Genomic DNA, 13,829 nt, shown 5'->3' on the forward strand with positions numbered 1-13,829 from the left:
TCTATAAGTACAACATTATTTGTTTTTGGTATGCCAACTTAATATTTGTGATGATTCACTTGAATCGCACTAGTTTTGGTAATCTAGTGCCGCAACAGAAGTTTATATGTTTCATAAAGAAAAAAAAACTTGTATGTAACTCGTTAATCTAATTAGGCATTGAGAACATTTAAACTAGAAAGCCAACTTTAATGGTAATGAAATCAAACTTGCACTCACCAGCTGAGCGAGTGTCTACCAGTGTGGCAGAAAGCTGGTGATTATGTCGACCAAAGAATCAGCCAAAATTCTATGAAATTGGTGCAATAAAAAGTTATTATTAAAAATAACAGCGAAACACTGAATAAAACATTTCAATTTATGTCAAACAAGTTAAACTTATGTGGTTGTGTAAACTGTCAGTTTAACATTTTGTTGTGTGACATTCTGCAAAAAGGTAAACTGAAAACATGTTGTTAAGGTGGGGAAAATGTAGTTTCAGGCATGTAGTGATTATAATTTTGAAAACAACTTGTTGTGTGTCAATTTTACTGTTACAGCACTTAGTAGTACTCCCATTCGACTCGAAAAGTCACTTGCCACAGTCATAATTCCAGTGAAATAATCATGTAAGACATTTGTGGCCAAAACCTATGCCTCACCCTCCGAAATATGTTTTTGGCTATTTTAACTAGGAAAATATGCCAAAAAAAACAAGATAACTTTTTTTGCTATTTTTTATCTGATTAAGGAAATCTATTTATCAGCCCAAAGGTGTTTTAACACTAATGCGGTTATTTTGAGCAATATGTGAATCTCTGTTCAAAATGCTTGACAATTTAACCCAACAAACACTATTTTTTTGGGACTTTATGAAATTTAGGTGCAAATTTGCTCCACAAGTTAATTTGTGGAACATTGTAACAGTAAAAAAAAACTTTCACACCCCCCTTATCTATTTGTTAATTTCACAAAAAACTTTTAGATGACTATCACTTGATTATTCCCTTATTTATTGCCTAAATGGGGTAAGGTCATAAATTGGTGAACACAGCATTATATTTGAGAACGCAAAAAACAAAGAATTAGGCCCCCAAAGAAACTTTCTCTACAGAATGGCGAACAAGGTTCTACCAGCCTGTTTCATTACTAGCCTGGGAATAAATTACACATGCCAAAGCCAATATGTGTATTCTATCTGTGACAGTTTAGGCTATGGATTCGCTGCAATAACCAAACATTACAAATAGTTTGATATTAAATTGTTCTTTGTGAGGTAATTCTTTCTAATATCCAAACATTTAATTTCTATAATGTAATATGTTTGCATGGTAAAGCGCTGATGTTCCGATGAGCAAGCCTAAACCTGAATTCTTTACTACAGAAAGAATCCGTATTTTTTAAAACCTATCGCCGGAAATGAAATATAAAAAAAAATATTTTTTCAACTGACTCACCTACCAGGAACAACTACCTGTCCATGAGTATAAACATACCAACGTTTGTTTTTAAACTTTTTACCGTAGTAGAAAGAGATATTAAGCATTTGCTTGAAATCAATGAAATATCTTTTTTATGACTTTGATCGGCTTAAGAAATTTTAGCAAAACTACTAAATGAGGAGATAATGATATGTTAATATGGAAAATGTTTTGCCTTCGGCGGGTATCATCATAAATCATTTTCTTTTGACTGGCTAGGATATTTTCTCAAGTTGTTTGTTGTTGATCGACATATATTTTGTAGGTGTGTCGCCGAATAGTTTTACCTCTGTTTGCTTGCCGCAAGTCTAAAAAGGTTGCCCAGCACTGATCTAGAACAGTGGTTTCAAGTCTTTGACTTCTGTCACCCTTACCAACATTTACACAGGATAGTTTGTTGTTAATGTACGGTAAGAACACCTGCACACAATGTGAGATATTTTGTGTGATGAATTGTAGAGAATGGTGAATATCACTTTTTATATTTTTGCCAACCGTGACCAATATTTTTTCAACCACAGATATGGTAATACTTTAGATTAATTAAACATAACATTCAAATGACATTCAGTCTATCTACCTATATTAACTCTTATATTTTTTTAATCATATAACTCTTATTTTGCACTTTGCATCAGGGCTGCATAAGCATAGTCAGGTCCATTAAATTTTAGGCATTGCATCACGAAGTTATGTTATGATGTTAGGTAATAAAACAATTAATTATTAAGACACCTGTTATTCAACTTGTGTGCAAATGTACCAAAAAAATATTTTAAATCATGAAAAAGGTTATAAAACAATTAATTATTAAGACACCTGTTATTCAACTTGTGTGCAAATGTACCAAAAAATTATTTTAAATCATGAAAAACACCTGTATGATGTTAAAACGGATATTTTAAAAGATACATGACCCATTTAGCACATAAAAGAGACTGACCTGCATATTGCTCGAAATAATGTCAAGCTAAATATAAAAAAAATACGAAAACAGAACAAAGTGTGGGTGAAATGCAAAAAAATCATTGAGGTTAGTGGTGGCCACAGCCTGGTGTTCCCACCCTCATCATTTTAGTTTTATCAAATAAAGACTAGCCGCACACATAATAGATGAGGCCTTGTCTGTTGTTTCGCCAGGAGAGTTCCGCAAAACTAGTTTCAGCGATTACAGCTAGTTCTTAGTATTATCAAAATACAGTAACTAGTCTACATGCAGTATATTTGTCATCAACGGTGAATAAATAAAATGTCCCAGCTTTTTTGATACAATGCTCTTTTTATATAAAATCTCTTAGATGTGAAACAATATGATTTATTTCTCTGGGGTGCGACACATATAGTTATTTTTCAATATTGCTTTTGATATTTATTGCCCTACTGAAAACAGCTTGCGCCTCTTTGCAGTCAATGCTGTCACAATAACTAATTGCAAAAACAGATGGACATGCAAGCCTTCGGATTTGCAAAGTTTTCTTTTTTTATGTTGGTGCACAAGTTATTTCATAGTAACATTTAATATTATACTCTTGCAACTCTCAAACTACTTAGTTGCTCATATAGATCTGTCTTTAATTGACTCTTACTTACCATATTCTAAGGCAAAATATTGTTGACATAATTGAAAAGTTCCACCCTATTGAGGTGACAAATTTTACATTTAAACGCTATATTGCTAACAAGCCTACAGAAAAATACAATAGATTGTTTAGACCAGTGCTCTTCAACCTTTTTTGGTTTGGTGAACCCTTAACGTTGTTGTGATGAACTCATGCACCCTGTTTACTTAAAAGGTAAACTGAGGTAAGAAGCGATATGAAAAATCATTATGCATATCAATATCATAATGTCAATTAAACCGAGCGGAGCTGCCGAAGTTTTACACACTGTCGGTGAGAGTTTGATTTTGGCTGCAGGCTGCTTGCGGGTACTATTGCATGTCATATAACAGCATTCAACGTCAAATATTAATGATTCATTAAAACTTTGTGATGCACCCCTGTATACCTTTTAGTAATGGTGCACCCCAAGCATATTTTGGTGCACCGTGCACACCGTTGAAGAGCACTGGTTTAGACAACCACATGGTATTAATTCAGAACAATGGGCATATCATGATAGTCCTGTGTTGTTTTACAACTTTTCCATAAGGTCTAACAAAAGTTTATCAAAAAAAAGTTCCTTACTTGCATATAAAGTATACAGATAGAACCAGTTTAGAGTAACACTAAGTGGCGTGGCCACAAGCCGCAGGTTAGACACCCTTCCTTTTTCATTTTAAAAATAATGCTAATTTTATCCAGCAAAATATAACTGTTTGTTTTTTCATGTTCATCAGACCTTCTAAACTACATTTCTTGAATAAACATAAACCCAACCAATCCATGTCTAACTTTTTCTGTTTTTGTGCACTCACAAAAATCAGTTGGCGATTTTCCATTGTTTTTAATTGTTTTTAATAGGGTTTAATTTAAAGGCCTCTAGTTTAGTGTGGATTTAAACATTGTTTCAAAATTTATATTACATCCAATTATATGATGGCAAATTAAGCTTGGTGAAATGTGTGGTCCAACCTGGTAGAAACACTCTTACAAAAAGCATGCCTAAGGCTACAATTTGAAAGTTCAGTTTATTGTTTTAGTACAAATTGTTGCATACTTGTTTTCTATTGCGATATATGTCTTTTACAAAATATTAAATTAGGTGGCAGTTTTATTTCTATTTGTGTAAGTTTATCTGGTAAACTGTTATTGGTAAAGTTTTTAAATTGTGTAAAACTTTTTCAATTCCAGTGTTTTACTTATAGCTAACCATAATTTCTGGTAACTCTAGGTCTTTCCACCTGTGTTGAATATATTATATGAAAATAAAGACACAAATATATGTTACAAAGCATTTTCTTCATGTTAAATAATATATAGTTTTAAAATCCTATTTGTATGTATCATTAAAAAAATTGGAGCCGGACAGATAGAATTTGTGAAGTCGTAGACACACTCTTGCTATAGTCATATTGTAGTTGTAGGTTTTTTAAACTTTGTTTGTGTGTAAAAAGTTTAATAATAAAATATGGTGAATGCCTTGTATCCCTGATAACGCCTAAATTACAAATACTATTAAGTTTTATGCGATGCATCACGATATTAAAAGTGTTGAACCGCTTATTAGGCGTGTACAAACCTGGCTATTTCGAGTATGTTAAAAAAATTAATAAAGCATCCATTATGCAATATACAAAATAAAAACCTGTACTAACTGTTTTTTTCTATATTTACAGCCTAGCAGTTTAAGGTAACTAGCAATTGTATTTTTCTGTTTTTGCTGTATGGAACTGTACTGGCTGGCTATTCTACAAACTTGACCAACATATTTCTGACTTTTAAAGTCAACATATAATCAGTGATCAGTATTGCTGCTGCTATATAGCGACGTGTCTTTTAAGTAGGCACTACTGAGCCTATCTAAAACAAATCTAATAAGTATGGCGCACCAAACAAACCAATCGTGTGTCGAAGACCTGAAAAATGAAGCAGAAAATATTAAAAGAGAAATACGGGTAAGTTTTTGTAGAAATATTGTAACTTTAATTAGTACCGCAATATGAAATACTCTAAAATGATAACAACTCAACAAAAATTAAAACTTTGTAGAGCCTAAATCAGCTAAATATTTTTTTGTTAATCTTTACAATTAAACTGCCTACAAGATAACCCAAATATAATATTGTTGTAAATGTTTAAAGCTAAGTTCTGTTTTTCAGGATAAAAGAAATGCACTCAGAGACACCAGCCTAATGGAGGTAATTTAGAGATTAGTTTGGACGATTGGTGTGCAATAAACAGATTAATAGCTTGTTTTTTTTTAATTAACTAAAGTCACTGTGTTCTAGGTTTCATATGGATCTTAATATTGCCTAAAAAGAAGATTTTATGTTTTTTTAGTTATAGCATTGTCATGTGTTATAGGTTGCTTCCAATGTTGATCCAATTGGGCGAGTTCAAATGAGAACGAGAAGAACCCTACGTGGTCATTTAGCCAAAATTTATGCGATGCATTGGGGCACAGATTCCAGGTGAGTAATTGTAAGAATATTGACCAACAAGAATGTAGTAAAACAAATTTAAAAAGATGAAGAACTAAAGATTTTTTTTTTAATTCAAATTTGAACATGTTAATTTTTGTATTTAAAGTAGAATTGTATGATAAGCAATTCATGAAGTCGCCTTGAACTTAACTGATTTTTTTTAACAGACATATTGTCAGTGCTTCACAGGATGGCAAGCTTATTTTGTGGGATTCTTATACAACTAATAAGGTAAAGTTTATATTGGGGCTTTTAATTATTTTTTGTTTTGTTTAATGAATAAGTTTGATAAAAAGTTGTTCATCTAGGTAGTTGATTTATTTATGTTTGTGTTGTGCAGTGTAAGGTATTCAGGTGCATATGTTATTTTTCTTACCATATTCCGTATTTTTATGGGACCAAAATGTTTTTATATAATAGCATGTAACCATGCAATACCATGCAACATAAATTTGCATTTTCCACTGGTTGTAATTTTTGTATAGGTTACATAACTGGAAAATAAATATTAAATTGGAATACCATGTTGCAGAGATTTCAGGATGACTTTGAACTCGCTAAATACTGTTTTCCTAAAATAAGATATGTTTTAATTTGCATTTGTTACCTTTAGTTTTTTTTTCTAAATTTTTAGGTGCATGCCATTCCATTGCGTTCCAGCTGGGTAATGACATGTGCGTATGCCCCTTCCGGAAGCTTTGTAGCATGTGGAGGCCTTGACAATATATGTTCAATTTATTCCCTTAAAACAAGAGAAGGCAATGTTAGAGTGTCTCGCGAACTTAATGGACACACAGGCAAGTGCTATGTTATTTTGATATATAAACTTTGTCCAACTTGTTTTTACTTCACATTAGATAAAAAAGTAGCGTACTGAAGTTATAAACAAAACTGATTTAAAAATTATGTTTCAACTTGGTTTTACTCTTTTATTTATTTAGGATATTTATCCTGCTGTCGTTTTCTGGATGATACCAGGATAGTGACAAGCTCTGGAGATATGACATGGTAAATTATTTTATTTTTTTTTAAGTTTCTTTACTGTCAGATGAGCTGTTGTGGGTTGTTGGTGTTGGTGCCTCCTAATAATAGTACTCTGTTAACAGAATGCTGGTATGAGTGAAAATTTGCTTCAGTTGCATATTTTAAATATTTCATAAGTTAAAAGTGAATAAATATTATATACCATCTCATGGTTTATTTCTCAATTCATAGTTCAGGGGTTAAATAAAAAAATACATAACATCAATAGGGCAACATGTTAAAAGACAAGATATAGTGTGGTATTAATGTCAGTTGTGAAGTAAATTTTAGAATCAATGCCAAACTGCATCTGAAATATACACTAACTGTATAAAGCTATAAAGCACCTTGCAAAAGTGTCAGGTTGACCAACTTGATATCATGTGGAGAGTTTTTTAGCAGACCCTTGGGTCACCTGTATGACAACAGATGGAAGGTTGCTTTGGCAAGCACTAGCACCGCTGGCCTGCTGCTGTCTCATCTTTTAATAATTAATGAATGCTTCACTTGTAGCATATTGATCACTGCCAGTGCTGTTGGGTTCTGTAAACCTTGTTTTAGAAGAAACCTTTTCTTAGACTCTGGGTGCACAAATTCAATTTTCCTTTTACAAGTGTTTATCCCCTGGGTCTGTGCTTTGGCACATTACTGGCCTTTATTGACACACTTTTTTGCACTAGTAATAATGTGCCGAGCACTAATGATGAATTTAGGTTGTGGTGTTATGATATGTTTTAGTAAGAGTTAAAGAATTGAACTGGTTTTAAAATACTGGATAACAGTTAATCGTCGCTATTAAAAAGTTGTGCAGATTCATAATAAAAAATGCAGTCTCATTTTTTATATGTTGTTTCAACCAACCTTAAATTTTGTATTTAGTGCTTTGTGGGATATCGAAACTGGAATGCAAACTACCGCGTTTACTGGACATACTGGAGATGTGATGTCGTTATCTGTTACTGATGACAAGAATACCTTCATCTCTGGCGCTTGCGATGCAACAGCCAAACTTTGGGATTTGAGAGATGGCATGTGCCGCCAGACTTTCAGTGGCCATGAATCTGATATCAATGCAGTTTCTGTAAGTTAACAAATTAGTTATTTTTAATTGGCAACTTAAGGCTATCATTTATTTTTCCTTCGTACAAACCGATTTAAGCCACTCAAAAAATTTGTTGCTGATTGTTTCTCCGCCGACTATATGCTATGTTTTTTGGCATTTGTATGTTGATATAAAGTTTGATTATTTATTTGCAATGGTATGCTTTTTATTTTAATAAATATGCAAACAAATTTTTTTTTTTTGTATTAGTTGCTGCGATGCTTTTGTATCAGGCATCATTTGTATATTTCTGCTGTCTATAACCAAATTAGATTAAGATTCTGGTTCACCTTAAAGTCATTTAGTTTGATAGTGCAGAGTGATCCAAGTTCTGAGGGTTTTTGCATGTAATGCTAGTTGAACTGAGTGCATTGCAGTTATCTGATCAGTGAATGAACCCGAATGTGATTTGGTTCTCCACAAACAGGTTGAACATGTTGTTTACTTTGATATCTAATTGCCCTTTCCATTGCAGATGTTTCCAAATAACATGGCATTTGGAACCGGCTCTGATGATGCCACATGCAGATTATTTGACATCCGCTCTGACCAAGAGCTAATGATTTACAGCAATGACAACATCGCTTGTGGAATAACCAGCGTTGCGTTCAGTCGAAGTGGGCGCTTATATTTTGCCGGCTATGACGATTTCAACTGCAATATTTGGGACTCTATGAAGGGCGAGAGAGCAGGTAAAGGGTTTGCAATGCGATTTGTAATCATTTTGGGTGATTATATGACGCGCAGTCGGTCAAATCGGTTTGCGTTATGCCGCTATTAAATACGATTATGTCTACAGTGTATCTGAACCAGTTTTGCGGTACTATCAGCTTGTCAGTGGTCAGCAGTGTTAAGTCAATATCGTAGCGTTTTGTGTTGCCAGAAACTGCCAGCGCTTGGTTGACAGCAACAACTGCAGCAGTAGCAGAAGCAAAGCAATAATTCCACCAACTTTTTATTTGCTGGTTAACGCTCGATTTAACAGCGCATCGGAGCTGTCATAAAAAGCCACCGTATAGCAAGTGGGTGGCGCCCGTCCTGTTCACCGAATCGATCATAATATCAGGCGTATGACTAAGTGGACTACACGCTTCCTGTATGTGCGCGCGCGTGTGAATGGCGCAGCGCGGAGGGCACCTATACAGGATGGCAGGCGAACCATTCTTTGACCTGAAATGGCGCGGTCGGTGTGTGAGCGCCACCCCATCTCTTGCTGTGTTGCTGAAACGCCAGCAGCCTCGCGTCTAGCTGCTGTTGCCGCTTTAGTGTCGCGTTTCGCGGCCTTTTGCTTTTTAGCCGAGTCTCATCATAATTTCCACGCGGTTTTCTATAAATTACAACATGGGCGCTTCTACGCGTTCACGAATTACTTAGTCGTTCCTGCTATGATGTGTACAGTGTACTGACACGATTTCTTACCAATGCCCACTCTATACTTGCCACACTGATCTAACCATTGATTTAGCATCGGGTTTCTTGTGTAACACAATCGCTATGACGCCGTTATTCCATTGCGCTAAAACTGTTATTATAAACAAAGGCACGATTTTAGGCCTTGCAAATTTACCAAGCTACTACTAAATACGTTATAATGCAATGCGTTTTGCACAATGGTTGTCTGATTTTCTGAGAACATTAATATTCAATATATACACGTTTATATCGTATTTAACTACGTTCAAGTTTACCTTGCCCGTTTCTATTTAAACTACGTGACAAAAAATGTCCTACTGAACCGGGAGTGGTATATTTAGGTTTATCTGATGCAAATGCATATATGCAAATTGGGGTTGGATATAGTACTTGTCTTCATAGCAGGCACATTGCTTGGTCATCACGCCTCAGACTTGTGGCTTTATATAGCACTTAGTAACCGTTTAGAACTACTCCCACTATTGTTTGTATTGAATCGCAATGCATCCCCGTTGTTATCGTGTGTGCTTGCTTTTCACTTTAGCTTCATGGAATATCGTTCATCCCCCTTTGAAATCTCCCTAAAACTGTAACCTACTAAGCCACACCTATAAGTTAAACCTCACTATTGTCACTAGATTATAATGTACATCGGTACAATGTTTAAAGACAAATATGAGCGCCCAATCCACTCGATGTTCCGAATGTCAGTGTTTCACTGATTGATCTCTAAAACTCGCTGTTTTTTTATCCAGGGGTACTGGCCGGCCACGACAATCGCGTAAGCTGCCTTGGAATAACCGTCGACGGCATGGCAGTCGCCACCGGATCCTGGGACTCCTTCCTCAAAGTGTGGAACTAATGGACGCGAGACGGTCGCCGCTGCCGTACATTGTCAGACGCTCCTTTGCACGGCGCCAAACTGCGCGGCGCAGCTCGACAAACACCCTGAAAAACTAAAAACACACCCCCTGTCTTCTCTATTGTTTCGCGCGACCGAAATTGATAAACGGCCAACGCGCGCGGGACCCCGAGTTGCCACACATTCTCCTGCGCCTCGATGCATCAGCCGATGATGATGATGATGATGATGTTGTTGTTTGTTGTTGCACCTCCTCCTGGATGACGATGATGATGCAGGAATATTGTGGCGCGAGAATCCCCCCCCCCCTTCGATTAACGCCGCCACTCTCTTTCCCCCTCTCCTCTTTCTCTTTTCGCTCTCTTTTATGACTTTGTTTTCGTATATATATTTGCAGTGAATTTTATCGGGTAAGCAGAACTGGGAATTCTCGGATCTGCTAGCAACTTCGTACGATCCTTGTTTAGTATCCTTTAAATCTATCTCTATGCCCCGCCTCCCACTGACCCCCCCCCTGATCTGACCCTACAACTACCCCCGCCCTAGTTTACTGATGCGATTATTTCTGTAGCCCCTGCATTTATGCTTTACCCCCGCACCTTCTTTCTCCCAGAAGCTTTCAGGCGACCATCGTATACTAACTTTGCGGAAACCTCGCTGCCGGTCTACTACCCTTTGCTCCTGCGTGAAATATCGACGTGTCAATCTTATTTTTTTCATTTACATGGTTATTGTGTCAGTCTTTTTCCCTCCTGCATGAAATCCTCTTAACTCTTTTTACATATGACGACGGCGACGACGAAACGATGGAATTTTAGACAATGTTTTGTTTCTCTTTCTCTGTCTCTCTCTAGGTATTTATATGTGTTTGCTGTTGTTATGGCTTATGAGAAGTTTTTTGAGGTGTTGTGGCAAAGTGTTCATCCCGACTTGCTCGCATCGTTCAAAGCCCGACCCCAACACCCCAAAACCTCTTATCTCCACACGCCGTTTAAGGTGATATTGGAACGCCACCTGACCATTTATCAGAGATTGTAACGCTCACCCGCGATTTTGTTTCGGGCCGTTTAATGTTTGACTTTTTTAGGCCGCCTATTGTTAGTAAGTCATCTATATATGCTGCTTACCAAAATGCACGCACCTCTGAAAAGTTAAGCAGTCGGTCCCGCTTCAAGCGACCCGCTCATTTTTGTAACACGGAACAAAATTTGAACCCCAAGTAAAAAGAAAAACGCCGCACGGTCCGGCGCCCACTCACTATGTGCAATAAATGTCCGGTTGTTATGCTAGAAGCCCACCAAAAGCCGATATACATATATTTTCAGTTATATATATATATGAGCGACTTTTAGTGTGCAAAAAACGCCGTCTCTATATTTTATCATTCTTTCCAACATCAACGAACGAACTTACTTTTTAAATAAATTTACTCGGATTTATTACAGCATGCCCATTCGCTTGGTAAACGTAAAGCGCCGGTCCATTTACTCATGCCCCGTTCTTTGTCAGTCACGCTATCGGCGGCGACATCAGGTCCGCCGAAATCAGGTCAAATATTTGTGTCACTCATCGGCGGATTAATAAAGTAACCGCCGCAGCTCCTTGCCCAACAAGGTCTTCTCCAAAACCGATCGCTGTCGCCCAATCAATTTTCGTTAGCGGAGAAACGTGATTTTCCGTTTTTCCCTTGGAGTGCGCACAAAATCAGCTATTACCAGCAACATGCCCAACCATTTCGCGCGCGCCCCCTTTCTTGTATATCGCATGGCGTTTGTTAATATCTCTATACGTTTATATGCTTGTGTATATCCTCTTAGCGCATGTTACACAGAAAGGCGATGATGGTAATGTGCTTCAAAAATTCTAACATATTTTCTCAACCAGTAATGTTACCCAGCACACGGTTTTTAACACATGCTGCCAAACCATTGATTTTAAGCAAAAAGCGCGCCATGAACAGTAAGTTTTAAAAGGCGGTCTAAACCTGTCTTTTGTTTGTTGAAAGTCGTTGCTTGACGGTAATCATGTCGTGGTTATTAGCTGTGAATTGTTGGATCTTGCCGCTGGGACGTCGAGCAGCACTTATATTTAGATTGTCGTTAAACAACGTTTTGGTAAAAGAAAGACGATCGCCAACAACGAAATGACAAATCGATTTGCAATTGCACGGGAGGCCGAAATATATCGACCTTACGGCTGGCCATCGCTTGACCGCTGGCGCCTGATCCTCAAAGCCCGCGTACTCATTTGGGATTAAAATACAAGCCGCATCGTCAAACCGCTTAAAACACTGCGGCAATCGAGAGCCAAGCACCCAAATCCGATCCCATCCCGTCACATTACGTTGACACAGAGCACGATCATGGTGCGTCATAACAGTCGTTTCGCGCGCGTGCGTGCGGATATCTCGCAGCCTCACGCCCGCTCCCCACTCGGTTTCCCTTTCGATGGCGCGCGCATCAGTTTTGTTTCCATTTACCACACATATTCCCCAATTCTAAATCATGAAGCACTCCTATTTGCTTGCATATTAAAGTAGGGTCCTCTTGTGTTTTGCTGCATTGAGATTTGCCCCTATCCTCTGTTGCGCAACGATCATCCCCACCAGCAGTCGTTTTCTGTTTCTCGGGAAACGGGTGACAGTCATTCGTTTCCAGTTATGTCTGATGTTTTATTTTTTTTTATCTTTATCTCCTACCGACATTTTATGCCCTTACCGTCTCTTGTGTGTCCGTCTGGTAAGAAAAAGTGACAAAAGTATGCTCTGTTTAAGTTGAACCGAACTTTCAATCGAAACCTTGGCTTTGATTCTTTTATTTTTCGCCCCCCAAATCAAGAAACGCGTTCAGAACGACAGTTAGTTATCGTTACCGCCCTCCCTTGCTATGTTGCTTTAAAGATACTTTTCTTTCTTGCTTGTTATTATATTCGTGTGCTAATCTTCTTCGTTCGTGTGTTCTGCATCGTTGCCCCGGCATCGCGCACCCGCCTATGACCTATTAACAGCCAGCCAACCAACCAACCAGCTATTGTATTTCTTAGCCCCTCTTCTCATTTTCCACAGTCCGACCCCCGGTAAATGTCATTATCCAATCAAACGTTTTCATTGAATGATATGCTTGGTCCGCTTTAACCTCCAACATACATTGGCGTGTTTCGGGACGGCAGGCGCCCACGTAAGTTGACTATTGCTTTGCCACTTCACTCACACTGTGGCTTTCCTCAGCCCTCTCGTCATTGCGGTCAGATGCATTCAGTTGAACCACACCCTCTCTCCCGCGGCACTCCTTTCTAACATCATTTTTACAGAAATATATAGCTATTACCATTTTAATGGGCGTGCGAGCGTGCGTGCGTGCTTGCTTCCTGCCGGTCGCTGACTTTTCATGCATCGCTTACCCAACTCCCTACCCTCCTCTCGCGCTCAACCAAGAAGAAACTTTTTCGTGTTACGTCATTTTTTTCGTTCAGTACTTATCGTGTTTGTCTTTTAACTGTCGTCAATTACTATTGTCATAGAGAACCCCGCCGCTTTCGTGAAATAATTGCTTACCACCACCTTTGCGTAAACGTTTAACAACCGGATTACGTGACCCGCGAGAAAAACGCCGTCCATCGACGTTTTGCTGATTTGGAGCCAAGATATTTCCTTGTAACCCAGCTGGTCCTGTCCCCGCGTCATCCCCTATCTTCAGTAATATTGTACATATCGTTTTGTTACTGGTCTTGCTTTTTGTGAGCGAGCCTACTTCCCGGGCTCTTTTCAAGACGGCGTCGTGTGTGTTAAAAAACTCGACGTAGTAAAAAAGCGCGACCGTGGTGAGTTAGGTATTTGTATTTTGAATGTGAACCTGTCTATCACTTAATAAAATATCAACAACTACA

The 13,829-nt window shown here is 37.8% G+C and overlaps 1 protein-coding gene across 1 annotated transcript; it reads left to right on the plus strand.

Moving 5' to 3' along the window:
- The first annotated feature begins 4,741 nt into the window (after nucleotides 1–4,741).
- On the plus strand, nucleotides 4,742–13,829 carry LOC146147896 (guanine nucleotide-binding protein subunit beta-1-like). The gene is made up of 9 exons (XM_083386387.1): nucleotides 4,742–5,016; nucleotides 5,221–5,259; nucleotides 5,426–5,532; nucleotides 5,712–5,775; nucleotides 6,179–6,341; nucleotides 6,486–6,552; nucleotides 7,447–7,648; nucleotides 8,145–8,361; nucleotides 9,838–13,829. Exons 1-9 carry the CDS (start codon nucleotides 4,942–4,944, stop codon nucleotides 9,942–9,944), a joined length of 1,041 nt encoding a protein of 346 aa, XP_083242513.1. The 5' UTR covers nucleotides 4,742–4,941; the 3' UTR covers nucleotides 9,945–13,829.

The sequence above is a fragment of the Ascidiella aspersa genome, chromosome 4, assembly GCF_963924565.1.
Source record: "Ascidiella aspersa chromosome 4, kaAscAspe10.2, whole genome shotgun sequence".
NCBI lineage: Eukaryota > Metazoa > Chordata > Ascidiacea > Phlebobranchia > Ascidiidae > Ascidiella > Ascidiella aspersa.